We start from the raw sequence: 26,144 nt of genomic DNA, 5'->3' as shown, positions 1-26,144 counted from the left end.
GGCCATCTTTGTTCTGTTTGAAAGGATCTGAGCTACAGGTCTGGCACTGCTGCTAGCACACTGTAGAGTGCGTTTAAGTCGCCCGTTGTGGGGCATGTCAATGAATATTGAATTTTCACGACCGCACTGCAATCGAAACAGACTTTCAACGTATTAGGTCGTGTTACGTACATGTAGTACGTGTTGAAGAGATGTTAAGTACAGAACAAAAATGGCCAGCCGGACACCAGTGGGTTCGGATCCCACTACCATTGAACTCATTATAGCCAAACTAGGTAAGTACATGTACTAATGAAGCAGTAAAAGGGTAAATGCTCCGACAATATGCATGCACCCAAGAATCACGGAAAATGAAATAGTACCGAGCAAGTGGCCATGCAGTTTGAGTGACGAAGTGATCAGCTTGCATTCAGGAGATAGTAGGTTCGAACCCCAACGTCAGCAGCCCTGAAGATGGTTTTCCGTGGTTTCCCGTTTTCATACCAGGCTGTACCTTGATTAAGGCCATGGCCGCTTCCTTCCCACTCCTAGCCCTTTCCCGTCCCATTGTCGCCATAAGACCTTTCTGTGTCGAAGCAATGTAAGGAAATAGTTTAAAAAAAGAAAAATGAAAAAGTGAAATAGTTTCAGAATTAAATTTTATGAAAATCTGAAAAATCTTTCAGAAATAATGAGTTGATCTGCACAGTAAGGTAACAGAATTTTTCTCAGTTACACTGATTACTTAAAATATGGAACTCTTAGTCCGCTCAGCTGAGTTGAGACAGCAGACAAAGAACCCCTGCTCTGATATAATCACTTCCTCCTTTAGCCGGCCCATGCCTTAACAATACAGTCACCACAACACAATACAACTTTTAAGTAAAAAGTAGAGCCATAAACTCAAATATGTTCTAGAGTTTTAAAACACCCAACTGAGAAAAGGAGTTTAGAGGAACGTCAAGCATATCACGATCGCACTTACATTCTATAAAAAATAAAATAAAATTAAAAGTTCTAACAATATAATCTTGGTAATAAATCTCCACACTTTTTCTCTATCTTAAGTTGAGCATATTTATCGCCCCGAGTCTCGCCGATATTTATTATTGCGATCGGTTTACCAAGCTCTGAGGCGTGTAATATAAATCGAAACCCTGAGAATACAGAGAGAGAAGAACCGAGGACGAGGAGGGAATCGCTCGTGCTGATTTGTTGTTTTATAAAGTTGACTCGTTCCTTGGGCACGTTATCCCCGAAGAAAACGATGTCAGGCTTCAATATTCCTCCACAGTTAAAGCAGCTGGGCACCTTAAAACTTTCCATATCTTCCTGCAAAAAAAATAAAATTGATAAATCAAATGGAATTTTTTAAACAAAACATATAAAACAAGTTTAATTCTGACTGGAAATGTAGCATTTTATACAGACTACGAGCTGTCAGTTCATGCCAGATGACATCACTGCATGTATGAAATCATGCTATGATTAAATGAAACGATTATATGAATAAACACTGATGGCTTTTACAAATGAACTGTCAGTCATCTGTTTGTTACAAATGGATCGAGCAGCTAATTAATCATAATACAGACTCATTTCGAAGAGGTAGGTTTCTTTCTTAGTACCCTTACCAGAAGATCAGTTTGGCTTCAGAAGAAATGTAGGAACACGTGAAGCAATCCTGGCTTTACGTCTGATATTAGAGGATTGAATCAAGAAGGACAAGCCCACGTACATGGCATTCGTAGATCTAAAAAAGGCATTCGATAATGTCGATTGGACCAAGCTATTTAAGATTCTGAAGGTGATTGGGATCAGATACCGAGAACGAAGAATTATCTACAATCTGTATAAAAATCAGTCTGCAGTGATAAGAATTGAGGGCTTTGAAAAAGAAGCACCAATCCAGAAAGGAGTGAGGCAAGGCTGCAGTTTGTCCCCCCTGCTTTTCAACGTTTACATAGACCAGGCAGTAAAGGAAATCAAAGAGAAATTTGGAAAGGGAATCACAATCCAAGGAGAGGAAATCAAAACCTTGAGATTTGCCGATGATATTCTTATTTTATCTGAGACTGCAGAAGATCTCGAGAAGCTGCTAAATGGTATGGATGAAGTCTTGGGTAAGGAGTACAAGATGAAAATAAATAAGTCCAAAACAAAAGTAATGGAGTGCAGCTGAACGAAGGCAGGTGATGCAGGAAATATTAAATTAGGAGATGAAGTCTTAAAGGAAGTAGATGAATATTGTTACTTGGGTAGTAAAATAACTAACGATGGCAGAAGTAAGGAGAACATAAAATGCAGATTGGCACAAGCAAGGAAGAGCTTTCTTAAGAAAAGAAATTTGCTCACTTCAAACATTGATATAGGAATTAGAAAGATGTTTTTGAAGACTTTCGTGTGGAGCGTGGCATTGTATGGAAGTGAAACATGGACGATAACTAGCTCAGAAAGAAAGAGAATAGAAGCTTTTGAAATGTGGTATTACAGAAGAATGCTGAAGCTGAGATGGATAGATCCAATCACAAATGAAGAGATACTGAATCGAATTGGCGAGAGGAGATCGATTTGGCTAAATTTGATGAGAAGAAGAGATAGAATGATAGGAAACATCTCCAGGCATCCAGGGCTTGTTCAGTTGGTTTTTGAAGGAAGTGTAGGTGGTAAGAACGGTAGGGGTAGACCAAGGTATGAATATGACAAGCAGATTAGAGCAGATGTAGGATGCAGTAGTTACGTAGAAATGAAAAGGTTAGCACAGGATAGGGTGGCATGGAGAGTTAAATCAAACCAGTCTATGGACTGATGACCCAAACAACAACCCTTACCAGCTACTTAAAGCATGACAAATAGAATACCATTCGTCATGCTTAAAGTCTGATTCATGGTCTGATCAAACAGAAATTATAAGAGCCAATGTTAAATTAAAAAGCACCAAGAATTTTTCTGTTGTCTTGATTCTACGTGCAAGAACCTTGATTTTCAGCATATATTATGCGTCCGTCTACAGTAGATCGAATGAAAATACCGATGGAGAGAAATATTAATTACTATTTAAAGAACATATTGATTGTTTGATTAAAAAAAAAAGACATCTCAAAAAAAGCTAGTTCTGAGTTTATATAAAGTTTAAGTGATTCATTAAAATCAGACATTCTTGAGTTTTTTATTTTTTTACCTTTCCAAGCCACTGTAGAAAAATGACACATAACATATTGTTCCTATTCAAAACGACTATATTTCGAAAAAGTGCAGTTGTGAAAAGTTCAAAGCGATAATTGTGGACATTTCTATAGTGTTTTTTTTTTTTCAAGTTTGATAAGCGATAAGACTTACTGCAGTACTCGCCCGGAAAGAGCTTGAAAAATGAACGAGAATGATATAAATAACACAAAATCAACAATTGTTGAGTTGTCGCACTTTTGAACCAGATGATCGATACATCTTGTTAATAACAAATGTAAAAGACAACAACAAGATTACAAGCAAGGTGTTGAACAGCAGATGAGGAGAGAGTGAGAGGGAAGATGGTGCTACAACAACTACTACTCAGTATACATCTGCTGTTTAAAACCGTACAAAGACAGAGCGGTTAGCTTGGACTTAGGTTGGAAAAGCGCATACATGCACAACAATAGCTGCTGGAGTCAACTACAGCAAGGAAGCCTGTTGAAGTATAAAAGCTGGTTCTATTCCAACAATTTCAAATTGATTGTCTTTCTATCTATCAAAGAAATCGACCATAGAAAGAAAAGCTCCAAAAGCAGAGTACTGGAAATTGAAGAAACGTTTAAAACTCCTGAGGTAGTCAAGTTGAAAAAGATTGCTATTGATGACAGTGCCAGAAATTTTTAGTAATGTGTGCAGGAAATCTCTGGTAAGTTGACTGATGTACAATTTTTTTTTTTTAATTTACCTTATGTCGCACCAACACAGAGAGGTCTTATGGCAAAGATAGGATAGGAGAGGACTAGGAGTGGGAAGGAAGCGGCCATGGCCTTAATTAAGGAACAGCCCCAGTATTTGCCTGGAGTGAAAATGGGAAACCACAAAAAAACCATGTTCAAGGCTGCCAACAGTGGAGTTCGAACCCACTATCTCCCGGTTGCAAACTCACAGCTGTGTGCCCCTAACTGCATGGCCAACTCGCCCAGTATTAAAATTAAAAATAAAGCGATTAATTTTAAATTGTATGATCATATGCAGTAAAGTTTGTCTCTATGAGTATTCAATTTTATGTAAATATATAGATAGGAATATTAAAATTTCTGCACATTTAAATGAATATGATTTCTGCTATCAAGAGCTAAGTGAATGTCTAGGGCCACAACTATTGTTACAGAAGTAGAACTGTCTGCGACAATAATTTGATTGTGATGAAAACCACTATACTCCACATATAAATACATTAGTGAACAATTGTGAAAGCTAACCATCAAAACCTAAAATATACTTATAAACAATGACAGTGAAATTCTAGTTGACCATGTTGGTTTATCAGAGCGATTTTCCTTAATTTCCAATTCAAAAAAAGAAAGAAGTTATTTTCCAAGGATGGTTTTGACACAGCATTCCTTATTTACCTACAGACTGGAAGTGTTATGAAGCAATTAGGACCAACAAAATTCTCACACTACCACACACTAAATATATTTAAAAACTCACTAGTTCTTTATGTATTTTAGCAAGACAGCAGAATGAAAATGTCCATTTTCTGGAAGTTCTAGGTGAAAAATTAAGTGGCATACAAAGGTGGAGTATTTCAATACTGGACAAAATATAAGTGAATGAAGGAGTACACTAGAGATGTTGAAAACTTACAGGTTTCGCAGAAAATCACATATCCCATACAGACAGTCTCATGATAAAAAATGTCACAAATAATCAAGAAGTCATTTAACTTCTAGACGACTGTAATTTCAGGATTTTGAGTGTCATTTCTATCAATGCTGAAGTAAATCAAAATATGTTTCATTTGTTGAAAGAAGGATCAGACAATGCATGTAAACTGTTTTTGCCTAATATTACATGTATGTTTACTGTAGTATTATCTGCAGCATCTTGTAGGTATGGCACAAGTAGAGATGAGCTTAGCCGATATTTCAGAATAGCAGTGACCGGCATATCTGTGATACAAAAATATCTGCTTTTTATCTGTGATTCAGTCACAGGAAGCACGAGGATATGATTATCGTCATGGTCACTCTTTGGTTGCGGGTGGCCAGTATGGAAATACTTCTAATTGATATGATGACAAAGTCAGATAGTATTTTTTTGGAAGATTCAGGACATTAGAAGTGGGAAAATTAATATTCACATTTATAATTTGAAGTTTTAGTAATGCATAGGGAAAAGGTTGTTAACAGGATTGCAATAAATTAACAAGCGGAATGTGATTACCTGTGTCGTGTTTCCGGGATACCAATTATTTACAGTACTTAATGTAGGTTTAAAAATAAAATGACAAAAAATAATAAATTTATGAACTTAATACAAAGATTCCTCCCATTCAGCAAAGTTGTCCACCTCAAATAACTCGTGAACGGTTAAGGTACAGTATATCTCAAATATTATTATAATATTTATAGATCCACGTGTTCAATACAATATAATCCACTATTTCATGTGGTTAAAATTTATACATAATACATAAAAGTCATAGATACATGTTTCACCCTCAATCATTTCTTCCAACAAATGTTTCAACGGGGTTAATAACACCCACTTGACCGTCTTTTGGATCCAATTAATTACCGCACCAACATAATTACTGACATCAGCTAGCTTTGACACAACATTTTATCATTAGCAACGTCTCCACAAGAAGTCCCATTTTCTTTTCTACGACTTTCAGATAGACCTATAGTACATATTTTAACATATTTGATACGTTCACACTTCTGTTTTAAATAACTGACAGTGATTTTACTATCTTGAACTCATGCTATGGGAATGGAACAAACATCCCCCTTGGATGATTGTGCTTACACTCAAGGCCGTCACAGTCTTAATGATGTATAAGAAGAGGATCCATTTTGGTTTTAAACGCTCAAATATTCATGATTAACCACGTTTTAATCTTCAAAAACTGTTAATTCACAGTATTCTTAACATACTTTCTGTGCAATATCGTTATTTTAGACGTTATAGTAGGGGCCTATAATATTTTATGAAATCATTGTCCAACATTTTACTCTATAGTTTATATGATTAGAAAGATTCCATATCCATTAATTTTTAAGATTGATATAGGCTGATGATGCCCGTAAAAAAAAAAAAATGTGAAACATTGCAAACTTAATAAACCAGTGCCACAGTTGGCAGTGAGGAGTCATTAATGAAAACAGAGTTCAACCACCCTAGAGAAAACTATAGGGAAGAGAGCAACAATTCATTTTAAAGGAAGGGGAGGGTGTTTTTCCAAAGCAATTTTTTTTTTTTTGCTAGTTGCTTTACGTCGCACCGACACAGGTAGGCCTTATGGCGACGATGGAATAGGAAAGGGCTAGGAGTGGGAAGGAAGCGGCCGTGGCCTTAATTAAGGTACAGCCCCAGCATTTGCCTGGTGTGAAAATGGGAAACCACGGAAAACCATTTTCAGGGCTGCCGATAGTGGGGTTCGAACCTACTAACTCCCGAATACTGGATACTGGCCACACTTAAGTGACTGCAGCTATCGAGCTCGGTCAAAAGCAATTTTCTTTACATGAACATGTGTATACACGTATCTTCATAAAATACAGCAAAAATCTTGTCCAAAAACACTCAATGACTCAGTGCCAGATGAGCGCTGGCTGCATTATGGCGAAGTGCTTCTCGTTATTCATTTGTTGTATGGACAACTAAATTGATACCAAACTATGAAAGTATCTAGTGTAGGTATATAGAAGTCAATTCAACAGTACAGTTGAAAAAGGGCAAGGGTCAGCTTTTCCCCAAAAATGAGTTATAGAAAGTTTCAGGAAATTCTAGGGCGTACAATTCCCACCCATGTATGTTGAATGTTGCACCTCTGCATTCACACAACAGGCCCATTTCTGAGTCTAACTTAAAAAATATACAAAAGTTTACAATTGTTCTATGACCCCTTTTCAGCAGGAGTAGTCCGCACCACAAGAATCAGAGAGCAAGAATTCTGTATTGTCCCATCATTTTATATTGAAAAATTAGGTTACGGTAAATCTTACCTTTCCTTATGCAGTCAGTCCCTGCTATGAATGGTGTGAAAATGTTGCTTATAGGCTCAGTTGGTGCATGCATTTCAGTAGACTTGGCAGACTGATATGTAATAGCAACTTCTGGCTCAGTGAGGAAAGTAACGGGAAACAACCTCACTACTCATTTTCTTAGTATGCCTCTTCAGTGATGCCTAGGGCATCTATGACAGCTTATGGTGGAGCTGTTGAGAATCCAACCAGCCTTTGGGATGAGAACTCAACATACAACATGACATGTAAAGAGAGAGAAGTATTCATTGCCACACCTGTCCTAAAAAGTTACATTATACAATATCATAAAACTACAACAATTTGGAAAGTAGGCAAATGAAGGAACACTGCTACAACCTGATACAAATTCTGCATGTCACCTCTCCCAGAATTCAACACAGATATATTTCATCACCAACTGTGAACACTAGCCAGGATGTGTGCAGAATAATCTCTCTCCAGATTTACCTTAACTAGTCATAGAAATATTCAAGCAAGTGCTGTAACCTCTAAGAACAAAAGAGCAACATCCTCCGTGCCCAGTGTAGCACACACTCCCGTGCTGGTTGATGGGACAATACAGAGAATCAGCCAAATCAGAGTAATGGACATTAAGTTACAAGATAAGACACCAACTGTTTGCAGAATGTGCAACATCCTAGACATTTAAAGTAAACCATCTGTCAAACTTGTGTAGTATCTGGGTAATAATAATAGTATAAGGATCACTCAAAAGAGTATAAGCCGGGCTGAGTGGCTCAGACGGTTGAGGCGCTGGCCTTCTGACCCCAACTTGGCAGGTTCGATCCTGGCTCAGTCCGGTGATATTTGAAGGTGCTCAAATATGTCAGCCTCGTGTCGGTAGATTTACTGGCACGTAAAAGATCTCCTGTGGGACAAAATTCCGGCACCTCGGCGTCTCCGAAAACCGAAAAAGTAGTTAGTGGGACGTAAAACAAGTATTATTATTATTATTATTAAAGAGTATAAAGTGTATCTAAGATCAGCCACTGAGTCACGGATTTCATTGCACTTAAGGAGGCGATATTGTTCACACACAAAGAACACACAGTCTTTATTCGGGAAGTGAAAAATCTTCGTTGTCCAAATCTTATGATGGAAACCGTGAATTGCATATCTGGTTATCACATGTCTTTGCTCCTGAAGCTCCTTGATCCAATTTCGATCTATCATCGCGTCCGTAGCAAAAAACTCGGGATCGATTTCCTTTGATTTTTCCAACAGTACGGTATCCGATGTGCTTCCTGATATTGGTGAGTAGCTGGTAGTAGTAGGCTGAGACGTATTTCCTCAATGAAGAAGGTCTCCTTTGTGAGCTGGTATACCAATCTTGATAGAGCTGAAATCCCCACCCCGATAGCTCTTTTGAGATATCTTGCCTTCACTTTTTCAATTCTTTGTAGGTCATTTGTTGTTAATTTCTCCCATACGATGTCAATTCCATAGGTCATATGTTATGAATTTCATTATGGTCCGTATTGACAACTGATCACTATCAAAGGGTAGGAATTCCATAGGTAGCGATAGGGGTAATCACAGTCCAGAAAAGTGCTACAAATTAATGGAGTGACACCTCTAGTATCTGGGTAGCATCTAGATTAAGAACAATAAACAGTGACAGAGATGAATATAGATTTCCTTTCTATTAAACTCAAGTTGGACATAAAAGAAAACTATGATGCATTTAATTCCTATGAAAAAAAATGCAATATCGACATGTACACATTCATGTTAAGCCTATACCACAAGTTGTATCTAAGGATAATGACATCATCACTATCACCAAGAGTGTTCCCCTGTAAAATTTAGCATCTTGACTCATGTCTTTTTTTTTTTACTGTGTCCTTTAATTCCATTATTCCTTTACTTTAAATTCTACACATTATTATTATTATTGAGTTATAATGAAGAAAACAGATCAGGGAAAGTCCAATAAGCTATGAAGGAAGACTACAGCTCTGATCTGCATGGCGAGTGCTCAGCCTAGAGGCTGGTCTGGACATTAATTGATTAACTTAATTAATTAAAATATAAATTGCAACATACCTCTCTTATTTCAACATCACCATCGGGTTTCATTTCATCAGACCTTAACTGAACACCGGGGTTCATTTCACTCAGAATTTCTTGGAACTTATGCCTCTTCATTTTGAAATTACAAGATAGGCACATCACTCTGTATGCTGTACCATGAAGTTCAATTACTTTTTGGCTTCCAGCTTTGTAATGTAAATTGTCTACATTTTGTGTAATAACGTAACTGATCCTATTCAAATCTAATTCTAAATTTCGTATAGCATAATGAGTAGCATTGGGTGAAATCGAAGAAAACTGGGGCCATCCAACAAAATTACGTGCCCAGTATCTTCGTCGAATAGCTTCACTTCTCACGAAATCATTATACTGAACAGGTCTCCTAGAGCTTCGTGCATAAAGTCCCACTCCTTCAGAACGATAATCAGGAATCCCACTCTCCGTTGATATGCCAGCACCAGTCAATACTAATGTCTTCTTGGAAGAATTAATGAAATCCCTTACTTGATTTATTTCATCTTCACATACAGGATCATGTTTAGGAACGAAAGCTAATGAACTGTACGTAGCACGACCACGATGGAAAACGCTCAAAGTATGACACCTGTCATATAATATGCAGTAACATCTAAACATTTTCAATACAATTTATAAGAAAATTTTCAAGCTAATCACCTACAGTCGAATTACTTATTCAAGAGAGTAGCCCTTTGTGCTACTATACTTCGATCTAATACATAACCTGTTACAACACACACAGTTCGTCAGTCCATCTGGAACAGTAAAACACCACGATCTCGAGAAAGTAAAGTGCCACGAGGAGAAGCAGTCTAACAGTAAGAACATATTGCATATGTATTAATCTTTTTAAATATTATCAACAAAAATTCATTTCATTTCCGTCCATCAAACAGTCTGTCAAAACACCCAGCTGAATCACAATTCCTTGTCAAGGTTAGAAAAAACAAAAACAGATGACGCGCGATCGATAACCTTGGTGTGGGATAATTTTGGCAAAAAGGTCTTCCTTAAAATTGCATTATATCAGGATATCTGCCTCGTCTTATTTCTTCTAGTTTATAAAGTTCCTTCAAATAAATGGTTAGGCCATTCTGTGATGGCGAAATTATAATCTTTCCTAGCAAATAAGTGGTTCATAATTTATGAGATGGGAAGTTTTGACCATGAAATGTGAATGCTGGAATGTTGGTTATATTGAAGAAACAATGCGAATCGTCATATTTTCAATGGTGATTAATCGTGCCAGGGTAGGCTGGTAGGGAATTTAGTCATTTATCTTTCATTGTGAGTTGTAAAGTGATTCCTGTGTAAGTGTTACGGACGTTTTCTTCTAAAATGTATACAAATTATCCAGAGCCCGATTATCCAGCAGCACTTGGACTTATATCACATTTAAATATCGAAGAACTGAAGGAACTTTTAAACAATGACTCCAAATTTGAAGAGTTATTGAAAGACCTAAAACAAGTAAGTTTTCATATATTTATATAACTTTATTCTGTGTTAATATAAATTGTTAACATGTAATACTAACAAGTTTCACTGTTATTGTCAGTTTAAGGAACTAGAAACAGAAAAGGAAATGATAATTGCAAGTAACAGATCCTTAGCAGAATTCAATCTGTCAAAGGAGCCACAGCTAGAACAGGGAAAAGAACGCCTGAAAGAACTCTCTGCCAGAGGAGAAAGACTTTGTCAAAGTATAGAAAGCAAAGTGCAACAATTAAGTAAGTGTCATTAATGTGATTTAAATTTATTTTAAGTGACTGCATGAAAAGGTAATTTTCTTTTGTTAAGTAAGGATTACTTTAGAATTACAATAATTGTTCATTGTAGAATGCGAGGTGGTACTTTGATATCCATCCCGCATGTTTGGAATCACAGAAAAATGATATATTTATATAGCAGGATTAAAAGTGAGGCAGTGTAAAACTGGAAAATGCCAACATTTTCTTAGTTGCTATTGGCTGGCTGTGATGAATGCAAATATAATCTCCGATAGAATTCACATTGTGCGGCCACAAGGCTGCCACATTCTATAAAAATAAGAAACCCGCAAAATTTGAAACTGTCGTGGTGTGTACTAATCGCAGTAATTGATCTATCTTTGATGCGAGTGTATTGACAAAAAGGTTGTAAAAAAAGTCACAGAAATAGTGACCTCTGGGGGGGCCCCACACACTCTTTCCTATGGCTTTAGCACATACTGTCTGCACGACAAGAAAAGAAAGCCATCCAGTAGCTGTGTATTTAACGTCCCAACATTGTCATGCTGTTGTGGGAAAAGTACCTACCAGAGCTTTACGTAATAATGTGAAAACAGGATACCATGATCGGTGTCAATGGTCACTGTACTTGCAAGCAATTTGGCAAGTAGGAAGATTGCATCACATTGTGTATGACATTTCTTTGCATATGATAGTGATGAATATGTTTCCAGAGGAAGTAAATGCCTCACATTTACCTGAAAATATTTTATTTCTGGAACTCCCAATGTAAAGTGAACACTAGACCAAGTGTACACATTTATTTATAAATTTATTTATCAGATACAGCCAATGCAGGGCCATCTCACACTTATATGATAACAGATTTAAATAAGTAGGCCTATAACTAAATAGCAATATTAATTTGATTTGATTTGTTTATTTATCATCAACAGAGTTATTGATTCTCCAATTACAGATGATATAATACACTCAAATAATAACAATATTAACAGAACTTACTACTACCACTAATTATAAATAAGCAATATATAATATATACATATTTACAAAACACATTAGGAAGGAAAAAAGACATGTTTTGAAATGACCGAAGGAAAGAAGTATAACTTTCAGTTACTAAATGGGCAGAACAAGATACAAGGAACACACTGTCTATGAAGTGTCCATAAGGTGTCTGCGAATTTCACTAGCTGACGAGTGAGATATATCCACTATCCCGCTAATTTCGTTCAGGGATCTCAGGGCCTGCATAAACCAAGAGTTCCTGTGCGATTCCGTTCTGGACCTGGGTAAGTGAAAGGTGACAGCCTGTCGGGTATTGCGGGAAGGAACATGAATTGGTAGCAACTGGAGTAAATTGGGACAGTCAAGGAAATTACCGATACATTTGTGTATGAGACGTGCATTGACATACCTGCGCCTAGTCCTAAGCGACTCAATACACATATTTGTACAAAACAAATCATAATCTGTCGATGACAACTTGATACCCAAACACTTTTTACTAATCCATTTTGAGAATCTGATCTGTACTCGCTCTAAGGCATTAACTAAGTATTGCTGTGAAGGGATCCACACTTCAGAACAGTACTCTAGACTAGATCATATAAGCGAAAAATACAGGGTTTTCAATGGGACAACAGATTTAAAACTCTTGCAATTTCTTTTGAGGAAGCCTAACGTTTTAAATGCCTTGTTAACGATATTTAACACATGCTCATTGAAAGACAGACCATTTTGATTACTAAAAATAATACCAAGATCGTTAATTTTATTAACACGCTTTACTTCTTGTTTCCCTACATTATAATTGAATACATTAACTTGCATTTTTCTCGTGAAGGATATCGCACTGCACTTTGAAATATTTAGGGTTAAATGCCAGTTTTTGTACCAATCACTAATATTATTTATATCAGACTGTAACAATTCGCAATCACTCATCTTTTCAATTACCCTGTAGATTTTAAGGTCATCAGCATAGAGCAGGTAGTTGCTCGAATGGATTTGTGATGGCAGATCATTAATAAATAGAAGGAAACATAAAGGTCCCAGTAGTGAACCTTGTGGGACGCCAGACATAGGCTGATAAGGGCGAGAAATGATACCCTCGTATTTTACTGAATACCTTCTTTCGTTAAGATAGCATTTAAACCAATCAAGCAAGCTTCCATGAATGCCATATGCTGACAACTTAGTCAGAAGAGCATTATGCTGCACTGAGTCGAAAGCCTTGGAAAAGTCCGTGTACACGGCATCAACCTAATTGCAATTGTCCAGAGAGCTAGATATGAAGTGGGAGTACACAGCAAGATTGGTGGTAGTTGAGCGTTTCTGGACAAACCCATGCTGGTTAATATTAATTAAACCACTGACTGCACTGTACATGGCTTTGTATACGACTCTTTCCGCTACTGTGGATATGAGTGAAAGAAGAACTACTGGTCTGTAATTGACAAATAAAGATCTGTCACCTTTCTTAAACACTGGAATAACATAGCCTTTCTTCCATTCCGACGGGAAATTGCCTGTACGAAGAGACCAGTTGATTATCGTAGCTAGTGGCGTTGCCAGCTCCTCAGCACACTCACGTAACACGATTGCTGGAATTTGATCTGGACCACAAGACTTCTTCGTATCCATCGACTTCAAGATGTTGCGGACTTCCGATGCCGAAGTTACTACTGATGATAAATTAATATCCCCTAATTGTTCAGTGTGAGAATTACAGGGAACACTGGGTGGATGGAATGTTTTGAAAGTGTCAGCAAAATTATCCAGAATTTCTTTCAGTGAGCTAATTTCCTTGTTTTCATTAATCATCATAGATGGTAGCCGCCTAGATTTTGATTTGCAATTAATAAATTTCCAAAATCTTTGTGGGTGTCTGATAGTATCTTCCTCAACAGACCCGACATATTCCCTGTACTTTTTCCGCTGCATTTGTTTGTATTCCTTTCTTAGCGCCGCGAATTCGATGTAATCTGAAGGAAGTGAAGACTTTGCAGCTCGTTTCCTTGCTCTTTCCTTTGCCCGCAGTTTGTCTGTAAGTTCGGAATCATACCAAGAGGGAAGACGCCTGGTCTTCATTATGCGGGAAGGTACGGCGTCCTGAAGAGCACTGTGCAGTAAGTCATAAAACAAGTCAACTGCGGCATCAAGAGATGGACAGGATTCGAGCAAGTTCCACGGACAACGGGATAAGATATTTCGTAGATGGGGAAAGTCTGCTTTTGTCCAAACGAATAATGATTTTGTAGTCTGTGGTAAACGAGGAACACGGGAAATATGAAGTCTGAGCTCAAGCGCAGAATGATCTGATTGTACTAACTGTTCTGTTGCTTCACACAGGGTATTATTAGTGACTTTTTCAGACACGAAAGCAAGGTCCAGGAAGTTATTTCCTCGTGTTGGAAAACCGCAAACTTGGCGAAGGTTAAATTCGTTAGTGATCTCTAAAAGAAAGCAGGCTTCCTCGTTGACATGGGCGAGAATAGGATTAATAGATCCCGAATCGTCTGATGCCCAGGCTAATTGGCTTATATTGAAATCTCCGCACACAATAATAGTGTCATTTTGTTTTGCTACGCGATTGATTCGAGCCAGGGTTTCTCGGAAGTCTGCGAGGCGTACTTTCACCTCATCCGGGGGCAGGTAACAGCAGACTATGTATAGCACTCGGCCAGGGGATGGGGTGGCTTTCACAACAACACATTCCCAGTTTCCCGTTAAGTCAGGTCGTTGCACTGGACCGTACGCAGAGTTCACTGCTATTAAAACCCCACCTCCCTTGTTCTTACTAGTAATGATATTTTGCCTATCTTGGCGGAAAATAACATAATTGTCATTCAGTATTTCACTATTGTCGATTGAAGAGCCGAGCCAGGACTCCGCTAAACACACGCAGTCGTAATGCATGTCACTCAGAGCGACGTTAAAGTCCACGAGTGATTTCTTAAGACTACAGACATTCTGGTAGTAGATGCTAAGGCTGGTATTTACCTCCGGTCCTGGGTTCAGCTGGACATTGCCGGCAACTGCTAGTAGTAGAACACTCAGCGTCAGGATGGATGTGTCACTGGCCAAAGGCTTGTGCTTTACACGCTGACTGGAATGGTAACGATAACTGGCAAGGGTAGGTTACAGAGTCAGCAAGAAGAAAGGTCATGGTTGGAAGGATGGAAGAAAATATAAACATGGAGAGGAATTCAAAGGAATCTTTTAATTTTGTGTTTGAAGAATTTAAAGGGTGTGAATTTGTCAACATTGGGTAGTGAGTTACCAAGAGTTGGGAGACGGTGGAAGATAAGAGTGTTGTTGTAAGTTTAGGTACGGACGGGACACATGATGAATGTGCCGGTAACTTGTTGGGCTGGGTGAGGAACATGTGCAGGGAAGTACGTTGGAAGAGTATATTGCATTTGGTAAAGGAAATTGTGCCTGGCATGCTGTAACAAAGGGATGTAATTTTCAGTGCACATGTACGACACTGAAAATATCGAGAGATCTTTCAAAATATGTATGAACAGTTTCTGACCTTATTAATGATTTAAGTTTCAAGTCCACCTGGTGACCATGATCATTAAGGCGTTGAAGTCAAAACGGTCGACATTGTGATTAGCTGGTTCGAATCCCGTTGGTCAAAAAAAAAAAAAATTAATCATCAGAATGTTGGCCGGCAGGGTAAGGAAGGTGGTGGTATACAGTTTCTAATCACTAGATTGCGTGCTAAAAGCCTGGATTAAATTTTAAACTTCTCCCCAGTGCTCATATGGAGTGAGGGCATATGATGTTGTTGATTGTGATTTGTCCATCGGTTGGAGAAGTTAAGCCTTGAGCAGGCTCCTTGGTGCTATTCAGCAGGAGTAGGCTATGTGCCAGCACCAGGTTTCTCCCTCTCTACCTTCCAACTATCATATATCACGTCATTCATTTCATCTCGTTTACTCCTCTGATGAGATTGCTGTCAGGAAGGACATCCGGTCATAAAAACCCGCCATGACCGATTCGTCTCGCCTCATACTCGACCCCGTAGAGGAAAGGGGCAAGAGTTGGACACACAGTGATTTTAGTTTGATTGAATATTAGTATTGTAGTTTTTTCTTGTTTGGGGCGTCGACCCATGTGGATCTTTTGCCCCTAGTGGCACCATATTGTATGAACCTGCGTGCAATTGGAATGGCGGTAGTGTGGAAGATTAAGGACATCACATACACTCAGTCCCCAGGCCAGGGATATTAATCATTACAATTTAAAAACCCTGACCCGGCCGGGAATTGAAACTGGGGCCGCCGGGTGACAGGCGGACCCATTGCCCCCCTACACTGCGGGGCCGGACAAGTAGTGTAGTTACTTTCATTCCGTCAATAGCAACATACTGGGGAATTAAAAGATGCCAGATGAATAGAGAATGAATGTGCTGGTACCAATTTACAGTTTAGGTATCCTGTGGCTTGTAGTGTCGGGAATGTCCGAGGACATGTTTGGCTCGCCTGGTGCAAGTCTTTCTGACACCCATTGATGACCTGTGTATTTGGATGTTAGATGTGATGGTAATGAGGTAGGGAGAGGCGAAACCTGGTGTCTGCATATAGTGTACTCCTGGTGAATAACAGCAAGCGGTCTGCTTAAGACTTAACATCCCCATCCAGCTAACGAATCACCATCAACAGTGTCCTGCCTTCACTCCATATGAACACTGAGGACAGGTTTGGAATTGAATCCAGGATTTTGGCGCACAATTTAGTGATTAGAAATTTGGTAGAATTTTACTATCCACTGTCCAAACATTGCAAGGAAGTTGAAGCAATAAAAATCTTAATTGGAATTACTTTTAGAGGAGAGATGTGTACATTACAATAGACAGGGATCCACAACCTGCCCCCAGAACTCAGAAGTACTTCTATAGCCTAATGAAAATGTAGCACACGCCATTGCCCATTACTTAAGCAGCTACTAGCACTGCCATTGGCTGACATATAATGGGAAAATGATGCCATTCCCAGAAATCAACAAACCTAGATTCTGTTACCAAATAGTGAAAATATGGTTTGGTGCTAGCCTGACCTAACAGTCCAGACCAATGGCTTTGTCACTGTATGGCATATTTCAGTAATTCAGCTTTTGGCCACAATCAAATATAGAGTGCATTGCTCTCTCTGTAGGAAATCCTAAAATCCTATTGGCTGATTTGTGGCCCTGCCCTGGAGGCTTGTTCCCCCAGGCCTGCTTTGCTTTCCCCCATCCCAATGCTTTTGTCACTAGCTGTACCTAACAGTGTAGACCAATGGTGTGCATAGTTCCTAAGTTGGTAGCCTTGTGCAGCTCGCTGTCTCGGCTTCCGAGAGAAACAAACAAAAGACAGTCATACCGCACCTAGATGCCTGCACTACAAGTAGCGACTGCTGGTGTTAATGTTAATATTGGGCAGCAGAAAGTACACAAAGTACCATTTTGCCAGTAATTGTCAAACCCTCCCCCACTCTTACCCTGGCCAGCATTCTGATACCGGGCAAGTTGGTCTTGCGGTTAGGGGCGCGCAACTTGGAGCTTACATCCAGGAGGTAGTGGGTTCGAACCCCACTGTCGGCAGCCCTGAAGATGGTTTTCTGTGATTTCCCATTTTCACACCAGGCAAATGCTGGGGCTGTACCTTAATTAAGGCCACGGCTGCTTCCTTCCCACTCCTAGCCCTTTCCTATACCATCAGCCATAAGACCTATGTATGAAGTCAAATAAATATTAAAGTTTATTTAATCCACCTGTTCAGTATATAAAAAAGATAATGAATTAAATAAAATTATAGGGACATGTTTCGCCCTTTAATTATGGGCATCTTCAGCCTTAATCTCAAACTGAAAGTTGATTAATCTACCTGATTGTAATTAACTTACATATGAATGTGAAGGAAAAGTTGGAAAAGTGTGAAATGGTTGACAGTAGTTATGAAATTCTTAATATCAGGCCTTAATAAAGTCTAAAATACAAATATTCTTAAAATTATACACTTTCTTGAATGTAGTTAAGAAATTCTTGAAATGAGGCCTTAATGAAGTTTAAAATACAAGTACTCGTGAGTTTATACACTAGAGGAAACTTTTGGATCTTAAACAGTTTTAATGTCACTAATTACATCAAGTGGGGTTTATAATAAATGTGAAGTGATAAAACTGTAGTTTCCTAGAAGCATGAGAGAAGAAGAGTGCTTGAAGGTAAGTTGCTGTGTTAAATGTTAGCAGGAAGGAACGGCTGTAGTCTCTTGTGTAGAGTCGTAAGGGAAGTTTGGATTGAAGTCTGTAACAATAGGAGATTTACGTGTTAAAGAATGAATTTGAATGGAAGGAGAGTTTAAAGAGAAATTAAAGGATGTAAAACCACTTACCTCTTTAATAACGTTGAAATTGGTTGACCTATGTATGTCGGTGCAATGTAAAGCAAATTGTAAAAAACATTCAAAGTTATATTTATTAGATCATTGCATAATTCAGAGGTCAACATGTACAGGCAGATGATCGTGAATGCGTTGCAAGAGATTTTGATAATAGCCTAATTGTGACAAAATCATTTCATTCAAAATTCATGGGAGAAAATAAAAGCCAATTAAAATGCTTGCTTTCTGCTGCTCCCACACAAATGCATTGAGAACTTGTTCCTTTTGCTTCTGGGAACTTAATTTTTTATATAAAAGACAAAGGCAGATACTTATACAAATGGAGGTACCTATCTCCCCAAGTGCACTGTTACTGTATTGGAGTTCTTAATTTTTGAAACTTTATGTTATTTAAAGTAAGAACAAAATCCATTGATCTTCATATTGCTCCTCGTTGGCCTTGTGGCACTAGTTGCTCTGTACAGAATAGCGTAGTCCTTTGCATCTGACCTCGTACCTATAGCAATATACAGTAATGTCTGTTGGTATTGATATGGAATTGAAACATACAAAATATTGAGCAAAACACCTGAATACAGATCCAAAAAGTATTCAGTTAACCATTTTGTGTGAGAACATGTATAATGCAAATACAATATCAAGAACTTTGTAAATATTTTTGAGTCTTTGTCTATTGGCACCCTTTTGTAAAAAAATAAATATATATATAATTTTTTTTGTTCACAGAGCAACATACGAATAACATAACAACGGATACAGCTCTAGCATTACTACAGACAGCTGCAGCTGAAACTGAGGAAGAATCAGAGGTAATATTAATTGTCATGGAGTGTGGATTTGGTTATTACATTTCCTCTGTAGCCACCTCACCCTACAGGTCCCTCTGTGGTGTGTGGTAGATTGTCACCCTGCAGATCTACTATGTGTCATTTCTGCTGAAAATTTGTAAGTCTTAAGAAGGGTGTTAATTATTAAGCGATTTAATGACTTTTTTCTTAGCTGTAAGTAGGCTATCATAATACAAATGTTCATTGCCCTTCACTGTACAACTCGCACACAGATTAAATTTCTAACTTCTGCCAGGAATGTGAAATACAAGCATCCTCACTGCTAACCAGAAAGCAAAATTGAACTTTCTTGAAGCTAACAGCTTGCACCCTGTGAAGTTCTGCTATTGTGCAACTTTCCCTGTCCTGCCTCCTATGGCAGGCCTCTTATCTGTGTTGAAAATCACATTCCATACACAAGGGATGACAAAGGACATTTTCAGGGCTGGGAAAAAGTGATTCTACTAAGCAGTAACTTTCTTAAAATTATTTTATTTCATAACTCTGAGGTTCTTCAGTCTGTCTAAACAGCTATTTAATTAATTTAAAAAAATTTAGAAAATAACTGAAAAAGAAACAACTTAATTGAAATTCTTCCCAGATGGCTACTCTGCATCATGTGGGCAAGTCAGTACATCTGTCGAATGCTATCAATTCTTTTAGAGATTCTGTTTGAATGGTGAGCTCCAAACTGACCATAATTTGTTCGTCTTAATGTTATTTAAATAACTTCAATACAGTATGAAATATTATACGTTATGCAGACGACTGTGTTTCACGTGTTTGTTTAAAAATTCCTGACTAGTTGTAAACATCTCAACTAATACATAAGATTTCGCTTTCGGTCTTTGTAATCTAAGTTGCACATGCTCCTGATGACTTTGAGACACAGATCTTCTGTGATCTCGCCACATATCTGACCGATACATGCATTCATTTTTGTGGCGTCATTGAGTTATGCAGCAAAGATATTTTAAAAAATGCTACACAAAAATAAATGTCGAGGTGAAGATCATCCTGCTACAAGAGCTCTTGCAGGCGAGGAACCAAGGAGAGGACGCGGGCATCCGAGAGCAACGTGGTGGCTTGCAGCCAGAAAAGTCTTGAACAGAAACAGCATTACAGTGTCGGAGACATCCAACCGCAGGGAATACTCTCTAAAGATCAGAAGAGCCGACCCTGAGTGATACTTGGGAGTGTCCATTGTGGGCCAGGAGAGAAGGAAAGAAGGGCTCAGGAGAGGCAAAATGAATTCACCATTATGGAATTTTGGGTAACAATTAAACATCGTGATTAATTTCCTGTCTTCAGCAAGATCTTTTGTTGATTCTAGAGAAAAGTTTTGTGACCATATGCCCTTGTTGATTCTAACCCACCACTTGATCTAAACAGCTGTTCCTAACCTGGAGAACAAACACCCTTGTAGCTGCCCGTAACCTGGGGTACAGACTCTGTGTAATGGATTTCAGAGTAATTTCCTCCTGACTATCACATTTCCAAGAGGGCTCCTCTGCTGGAATTCGTTAGCCCTCTCGGTGTCAGGTTATTTCCCTGCTGCCCAGCACTGGGTGTTGAATTGCTGGCTGTATGGGTTACTCCATTACCATAACAGAGTCATCTGCAGTCACAAAGTATCATTCTCCCAAAGTCCAATAGAATAGGAGCAGTGCGAAACAATATACCATCCTACTTAAACCATTGTGTTTGAAGTAGCACTTTAATACGAAGAAGTTGAGACACAAAATTTGCAATATATTCAGGTACTTTACTCAAACATTTATTCAACTACTTTTGGAATAGTAAAACTAAAAATCACTGGTTCAAAGAAGTCCAAGAATGTTTAAATGAATTAGGCTTGACAATTCAACAAATTAGAAACAGAGAAGAGAAGAGGATCCTGAGAAATAACGACGTGAGACTTAAACTGAAGACCTTTACACGTAAACAATACAACATAACTGACGAAGAACGGGCAGCCAGGTCAGAGAGAATGAAACATTTCTGGGAACAAAAGAAGAAACATCAACCAAATTTGTAACCAATATTCATAAGACTTGACTGTATATAGATTGATTTCTTTGGTCCAATGTGGGCATAAAATAAAAAATATATATTCAGGTACTTCTGAGAATTCACAGTATCGCTGAAGAAAACTGTCCTGATTATTCAATGGCTGGATGAAGCTACCGAGATGGTTTCCCTCATGATTTTTTTTTTTTTTTTTTTTTTTTTCCCAGTGGTTTAACATCAAACTAACACATTGAAGGTTTTCAATGATGCAAGGATGGGAAAGAATTAGAAGTGGTAACATAGCCCTGGCCTTGGCCTTATTTAAGGTACAAAACTGCCTGGAGTGAAAAAGGGAAACTACGGAAAAGCATCTTCAGGACGGCCAACAGTGGAATTCGAACCAACTATCTCATGAATACAAGCTCATAGCTATGCGGCCCTAACTGTACAGCCAATGCTCTCAGTTCCCCCGTGACTGTTCTTTTCATTAAAATCTTCTAGCTTTTCTTTGACCCAAAGACATAGGCTATGTTTTGTTTATTTACAGTCCCATCCAGATAAAATAGGACCTTGTGTAAGAAGCATGTATTGACGATTATTTCATTCTTACCTTCTGCTCATAAAGCATACTGCCATCTTCTATCCTTATAACATTTAGTCAGCTTACATAGCATGGTCATTTTGTACAGGAACATTTTAGAAATCACTACATAACATAACGGTCTTGTTATTCTAGAAACTTTCTTTGCAACACTGTAACATTTATACGAGTACATTCAACATAAAGCAACAGTCAGATGGTCATGGTTGTAATGGCACCAATCAACCATTAACCGTTGTTTACTGACCTGTATAGTTATTTCCAAACAATGGTAGAGGAGCGTGCAAAATTTGATTGGTATGTGCCATCAGGTACTAATGTTATTGGCTTTTAAAATAATATGAGAACTATTCATGCACCACCCTGTATAATTGAGAACGTGTTGTAAAACCTCAAAAACATGCTCAGATAATCTGACCATGGATGATCGAGGGTTTACTGTCTTTTTTTAACATTTTTGTCGTCATTCTTTACAGAAAATCTCTGAAAAATTCCTGGAAGGCGATATGGACCTCGAAACTTTCTTGGACCAGTTTTTAACGAGAAGAAGACTAATGCATCTGCAAAGAGTGAAAGCTGACAAGATGGCTGAGCTAATGGCAAACCGTTCCCTGTCACCTCCATCAGGTCGCCTTGGAGGCTTGCCTGTAGTTTCTCCAACACAGCCCGGAATACGGCACAACGTACCCAGCTACTTTCCTCTGCCTCCTGTGGGGGGTGGTGGTGCTGCTCCCCCGTATCCTCCTGTTGGTGGGATGGGTAGTTCCGTGCCGTATCCTATCGGCGGTGTCGGCATGCCAATGCCAGGCTCTTACGGGGCTAACGTCTACTGAAATCTTGGATCACATGAATTATAATGTTATAAATATATTGTAACATAAAGCTTATATTTTTGCTGTTGAAAATCTGATGAATTGCTGTAACGGTGCTGGATCGGAAGTGGAAAGTTCCACGAGCCCTAGAAGAACTGGAAACTGGATTATATTGCCATAGACTATTGACCTGTCATTCATAAGTTGGAGATGACTTGTGTGTTCTTAATTTTAAATAAGTCAGAAGATGTGTGGAAATCCAATTTTCTTACCTTAGTTGTGTGTAAATACTCTGTTAACTGTGAGGAGAGAAACATTCGTTGAGGATGGATAGCAAGTAACGAGGAAAGAACATGGTCAATAGCACATACAGTCAGGAAGGAGTAGTAGAAATATTTGTCCAGTGTAAAATTTTTGGTGCATTCTTCATTGAAGTAGTAAAGAATTAGAATGGTTTGAAGTGATTATAGGAGAAGAGATATGTAGGTGTAATGTTTGAAGAAATGATGAAAGAAAGGTATTTTAATGTTAATATCTGGTTCTCCCCTAGACGTCGGAGTTTCTCAGAGCAACAACATGGGATGTTTAAAGTGACTACTTCAAAATTTTGACAGTTCAAGAATTATTAAACATGGTTTGATGGACTGAGGTATGGGTGGAAATCAGAAGATTGGTGTTATAGTGTGTTTGGCAAGTAGAGAGACTCTTCCCACCTAAAAGTTGAAGCAGTTTATGGATGGGTGTTGAGGATGAATGACCTTTAGGACACTTTTGCTACTTCAGGAAGTTTAACTTGCCTTGGATTTCCTAATCCTTTCTTGCAAGACTGTGTATTTCAAATACATACACAACCTAGCAACATTCATGCATTGTTAACAATAACAAATTTTGGAATGACAGATTTCTGTTCCCTTCTTTTCACCCACCATGTGAAAAACCATTTCAAAAGGAGCTGGAAGAGTCTCTCTTCTCGCCAGATGTTCTATAGATGTACACATCGATCTGCAGTGAACAGCATGTGGACTCTGTATGTATCAGGTGTTGCAGAAGACAATTCACAAACGAAAGAATCATGGGGCAAAGTTCTTGATGCCTATTAAAAAGAAAAATTGTATGCATGTTGTTGGGTAAGTTCTTACCTGGCTAGACACTTCTCAACACCTGTTTCTTGAACAAGTGGTTTTAATGTGTAAATATTTTACCCAGTGCTCTGAATTTTTTTCTTCTAGGTAGGCCTAGGTCAAAGAATGTTTGGTTTGTATCTGTTCCAATCAACCAGTTTTTGGTCTAGCTATAATTACAAATATTTGCTGTACATATTGTTGCAATGCAAGAAAGAGAAGGTTATATATTTATAAATTAATTTTACAATCAAATATAGAACAGTAGGAACCTATACTAGGATATGTTAATACACTGCCCTGTCATTATGTTCATCCTCATACAGTATATCAGTATATGTTCCTAGCCTCATTTCTGACTTTTTAATATTTTATTTTAATTGTCACTTTTATTTTTGTTACCTTTCCACTTTACAAATATATAAAGCAAGAGAGTTGCATAGAATTTAGTCAAGTTCAATGTGCAGGTAGGTTTGAAAATTTCCAGAATTAATTCAGATATTTTTAACAGTTTTAAATTGCAGTTCCTTTCAGAAAACTCTCCTTATGGCTAGAAGTTGGTATTATGTCCGATGCCAACCTTAGAGTCACATTCTGCGACTTTCTATTCTAAGATAACAGTTTTGATCCTGAATGATGTTGGTGCTATTTTCTGCTTCTAATATCATCTTGTCAGAATGATGAAGTAATCTTCTTTATTCAGGCTTGCCATATCAGTATGACCACATTGCAGATTTCAAAGCATTGCCAGTGCTTCCACATCCACTAAAGCCTTCTCCGTTCAGGCTCGCTCTTCCTTATACACTATGGCCAAGAATAAAGTATCCCGAAATCAAGTATTGATTTATTTGACTATATTTGTGAATTCAAGTTACCAACACAAGATATGCTCCAGATAGGAACCACCCAACTTAAGGCATCTTTCTTACTTGTGCTGCAGGTTGTTAAACATCTTTACAGTTGTGTCTGTGGACACAGAATGGATTACACATCTGATGTTAATCTTCAGCTGTTCAATATATCGAGACACTGGATCTCGTTGTGATACCTGCAACACTGGATCTCTGTACACTTTTTCCTTGAAAAGACCCCACAAATATGCATCCAGTGGTGAAAGGTTGGGGGAATTTGGTGGGAATGGATAATTGTTTTGTAAGGAGATGGTGTAGTTTTGGAAATGTTCTCGCAGTACACGTGCGGTATTCCCAGCTGTGTGTGCCATCGCTCCATCTTGCTGGAACCACTGCTCGGGGAAACACAAATTTCTTGTCCCTTTCGTCGACACAAAATGTTTCCAGTTTGTCTAAATTTTTGCACCTGCTGTAACACTGTTCTTTTCATGGGTGGGGATTTATTGGATTCCTCTTGAAAACATTCCGGCACAATCTTCACACTTGGTCCGCCTAATCGACCCCTTCATATGAGCGGATATAATGCTCTACAACAAAACTTTTTCCTACCAAAACTAGAACCATTGTTAACTGTCACGCACTGAAACTACCTCAGTGGCAAATCAAGGACAAGCTGCAGTCTGACAGAACATTTGCTCAACCGCTTGTCTTGCAGCGCAGTAGTAATGGAAAATAAAACACCAAAATTGAAATGCAGGCAACCTGAATGGCATCAAATCAAAATGCCTGAACATGGTAGAAGATGTAGCCATAACACGCTGTTTATCTGTGTTTTAAATTGGTTAGGACTTTGCATTTTTTCCTGGTGTGACAGACTATATCCTTATTGATAACATCATCTATTCAAGTCATCCTCACCAGCAGCACTTGAAAAAAAAAAAAAAAAGTTCTATATGTCAAAATTCTGACACCTAAAAGTCATTAGTAGTTTGAATGCACATTACACAGTAATTATTATTCAGTGTTCTGCCCAGAAATTTTTGTCATTCGGGTGGCAGGAATGAGTAACCAGGTGGGGAATACTACGTAAAAAATGAATGATAGAATTTCAACTTATTCCCCTCAGGATATTATAAATGTCGGACAAGTAAACATTAACTACAATTTGAACTATGTTGGTCTTATTATGACAAACAAGACATAACAGAGTATTTTGAACTTCTAGTGTTCTACAGCTCATTCATAATTGTAAACACTGGGGTTCATCACTCGGTTGCTGTGGAATGCCATATGGGTTTGCGACGTTGTGTGAAATAGAGTGCTTGCTATTCTATGCTAATCTTGGCATTGCTCACGTGCCCTACGCGATTGTCAAACTAAATATTTAAACTCTGATACAGTTATGCTGACAATAATGAAGATTTATCATTTAAATAAGCAGTTTTAAAGTATTTATATTTTAATTTGGAACACCCAATGAGTCAAATATGTATTAATATTACTAACTAGCACATAGGTTTGTTATGTTAGCTGGGC

The 26,144-nt window shown here is 38.2% G+C and overlaps 2 protein-coding genes across 2 annotated transcripts; one reads left to right on the top strand and one right to left on the bottom strand.

Moving 5' to 3' along the window:
* Positions 1-251: 251 nt before the first annotated feature.
* Positions 252-10,168, bottom strand: Sirt4 (Sirtuin 4). The gene is made up of 2 exons (XM_067158641.2): positions 9,258-10,168; positions 252-1,311 (listed from the first exon to the last, which is right to left on the bottom strand). The coding sequence occupies exons 1-2, from the start codon at positions 9,879-9,881 to the stop codon at positions 997-999; spliced, it is 939 nt and encodes a 312-aa protein (XP_067014742.2). The 5' UTR covers positions 9,882-10,168; the 3' UTR covers positions 252-996.
* Positions 10,169-10,238: 70 nt separating this feature from the next.
* On the top strand, positions 10,239-24,173 carry Vps37B (vacuolar protein sorting 37B). The gene is made up of 4 exons (XM_067158645.2): positions 10,239-10,733; positions 10,822-10,993; positions 19,113-19,195; positions 22,301-24,173. The coding sequence occupies exons 1-4, from the start codon at positions 10,602-10,604 to the stop codon at positions 22,655-22,657; spliced, it is 744 nt and encodes a 247-aa protein (XP_067014746.2). The 5' UTR covers positions 10,239-10,601; the 3' UTR covers positions 22,658-24,173.
* The last annotated feature ends 1,971 nt before the right edge of the window (positions 24,174-26,144 follow it).

The sequence above is a fragment of the Anabrus simplex genome, chromosome X (genome assembly GCF_040414725.1).
Source record: "Anabrus simplex isolate iqAnaSimp1 chromosome X, ASM4041472v1, whole genome shotgun sequence".
Classification (NCBI taxonomy): Eukaryota; Metazoa; Arthropoda; class Insecta; order Orthoptera; family Tettigoniidae; genus Anabrus; species Anabrus simplex.
This window is presented reverse-complemented; position numbering and strand designations above follow the sequence as displayed.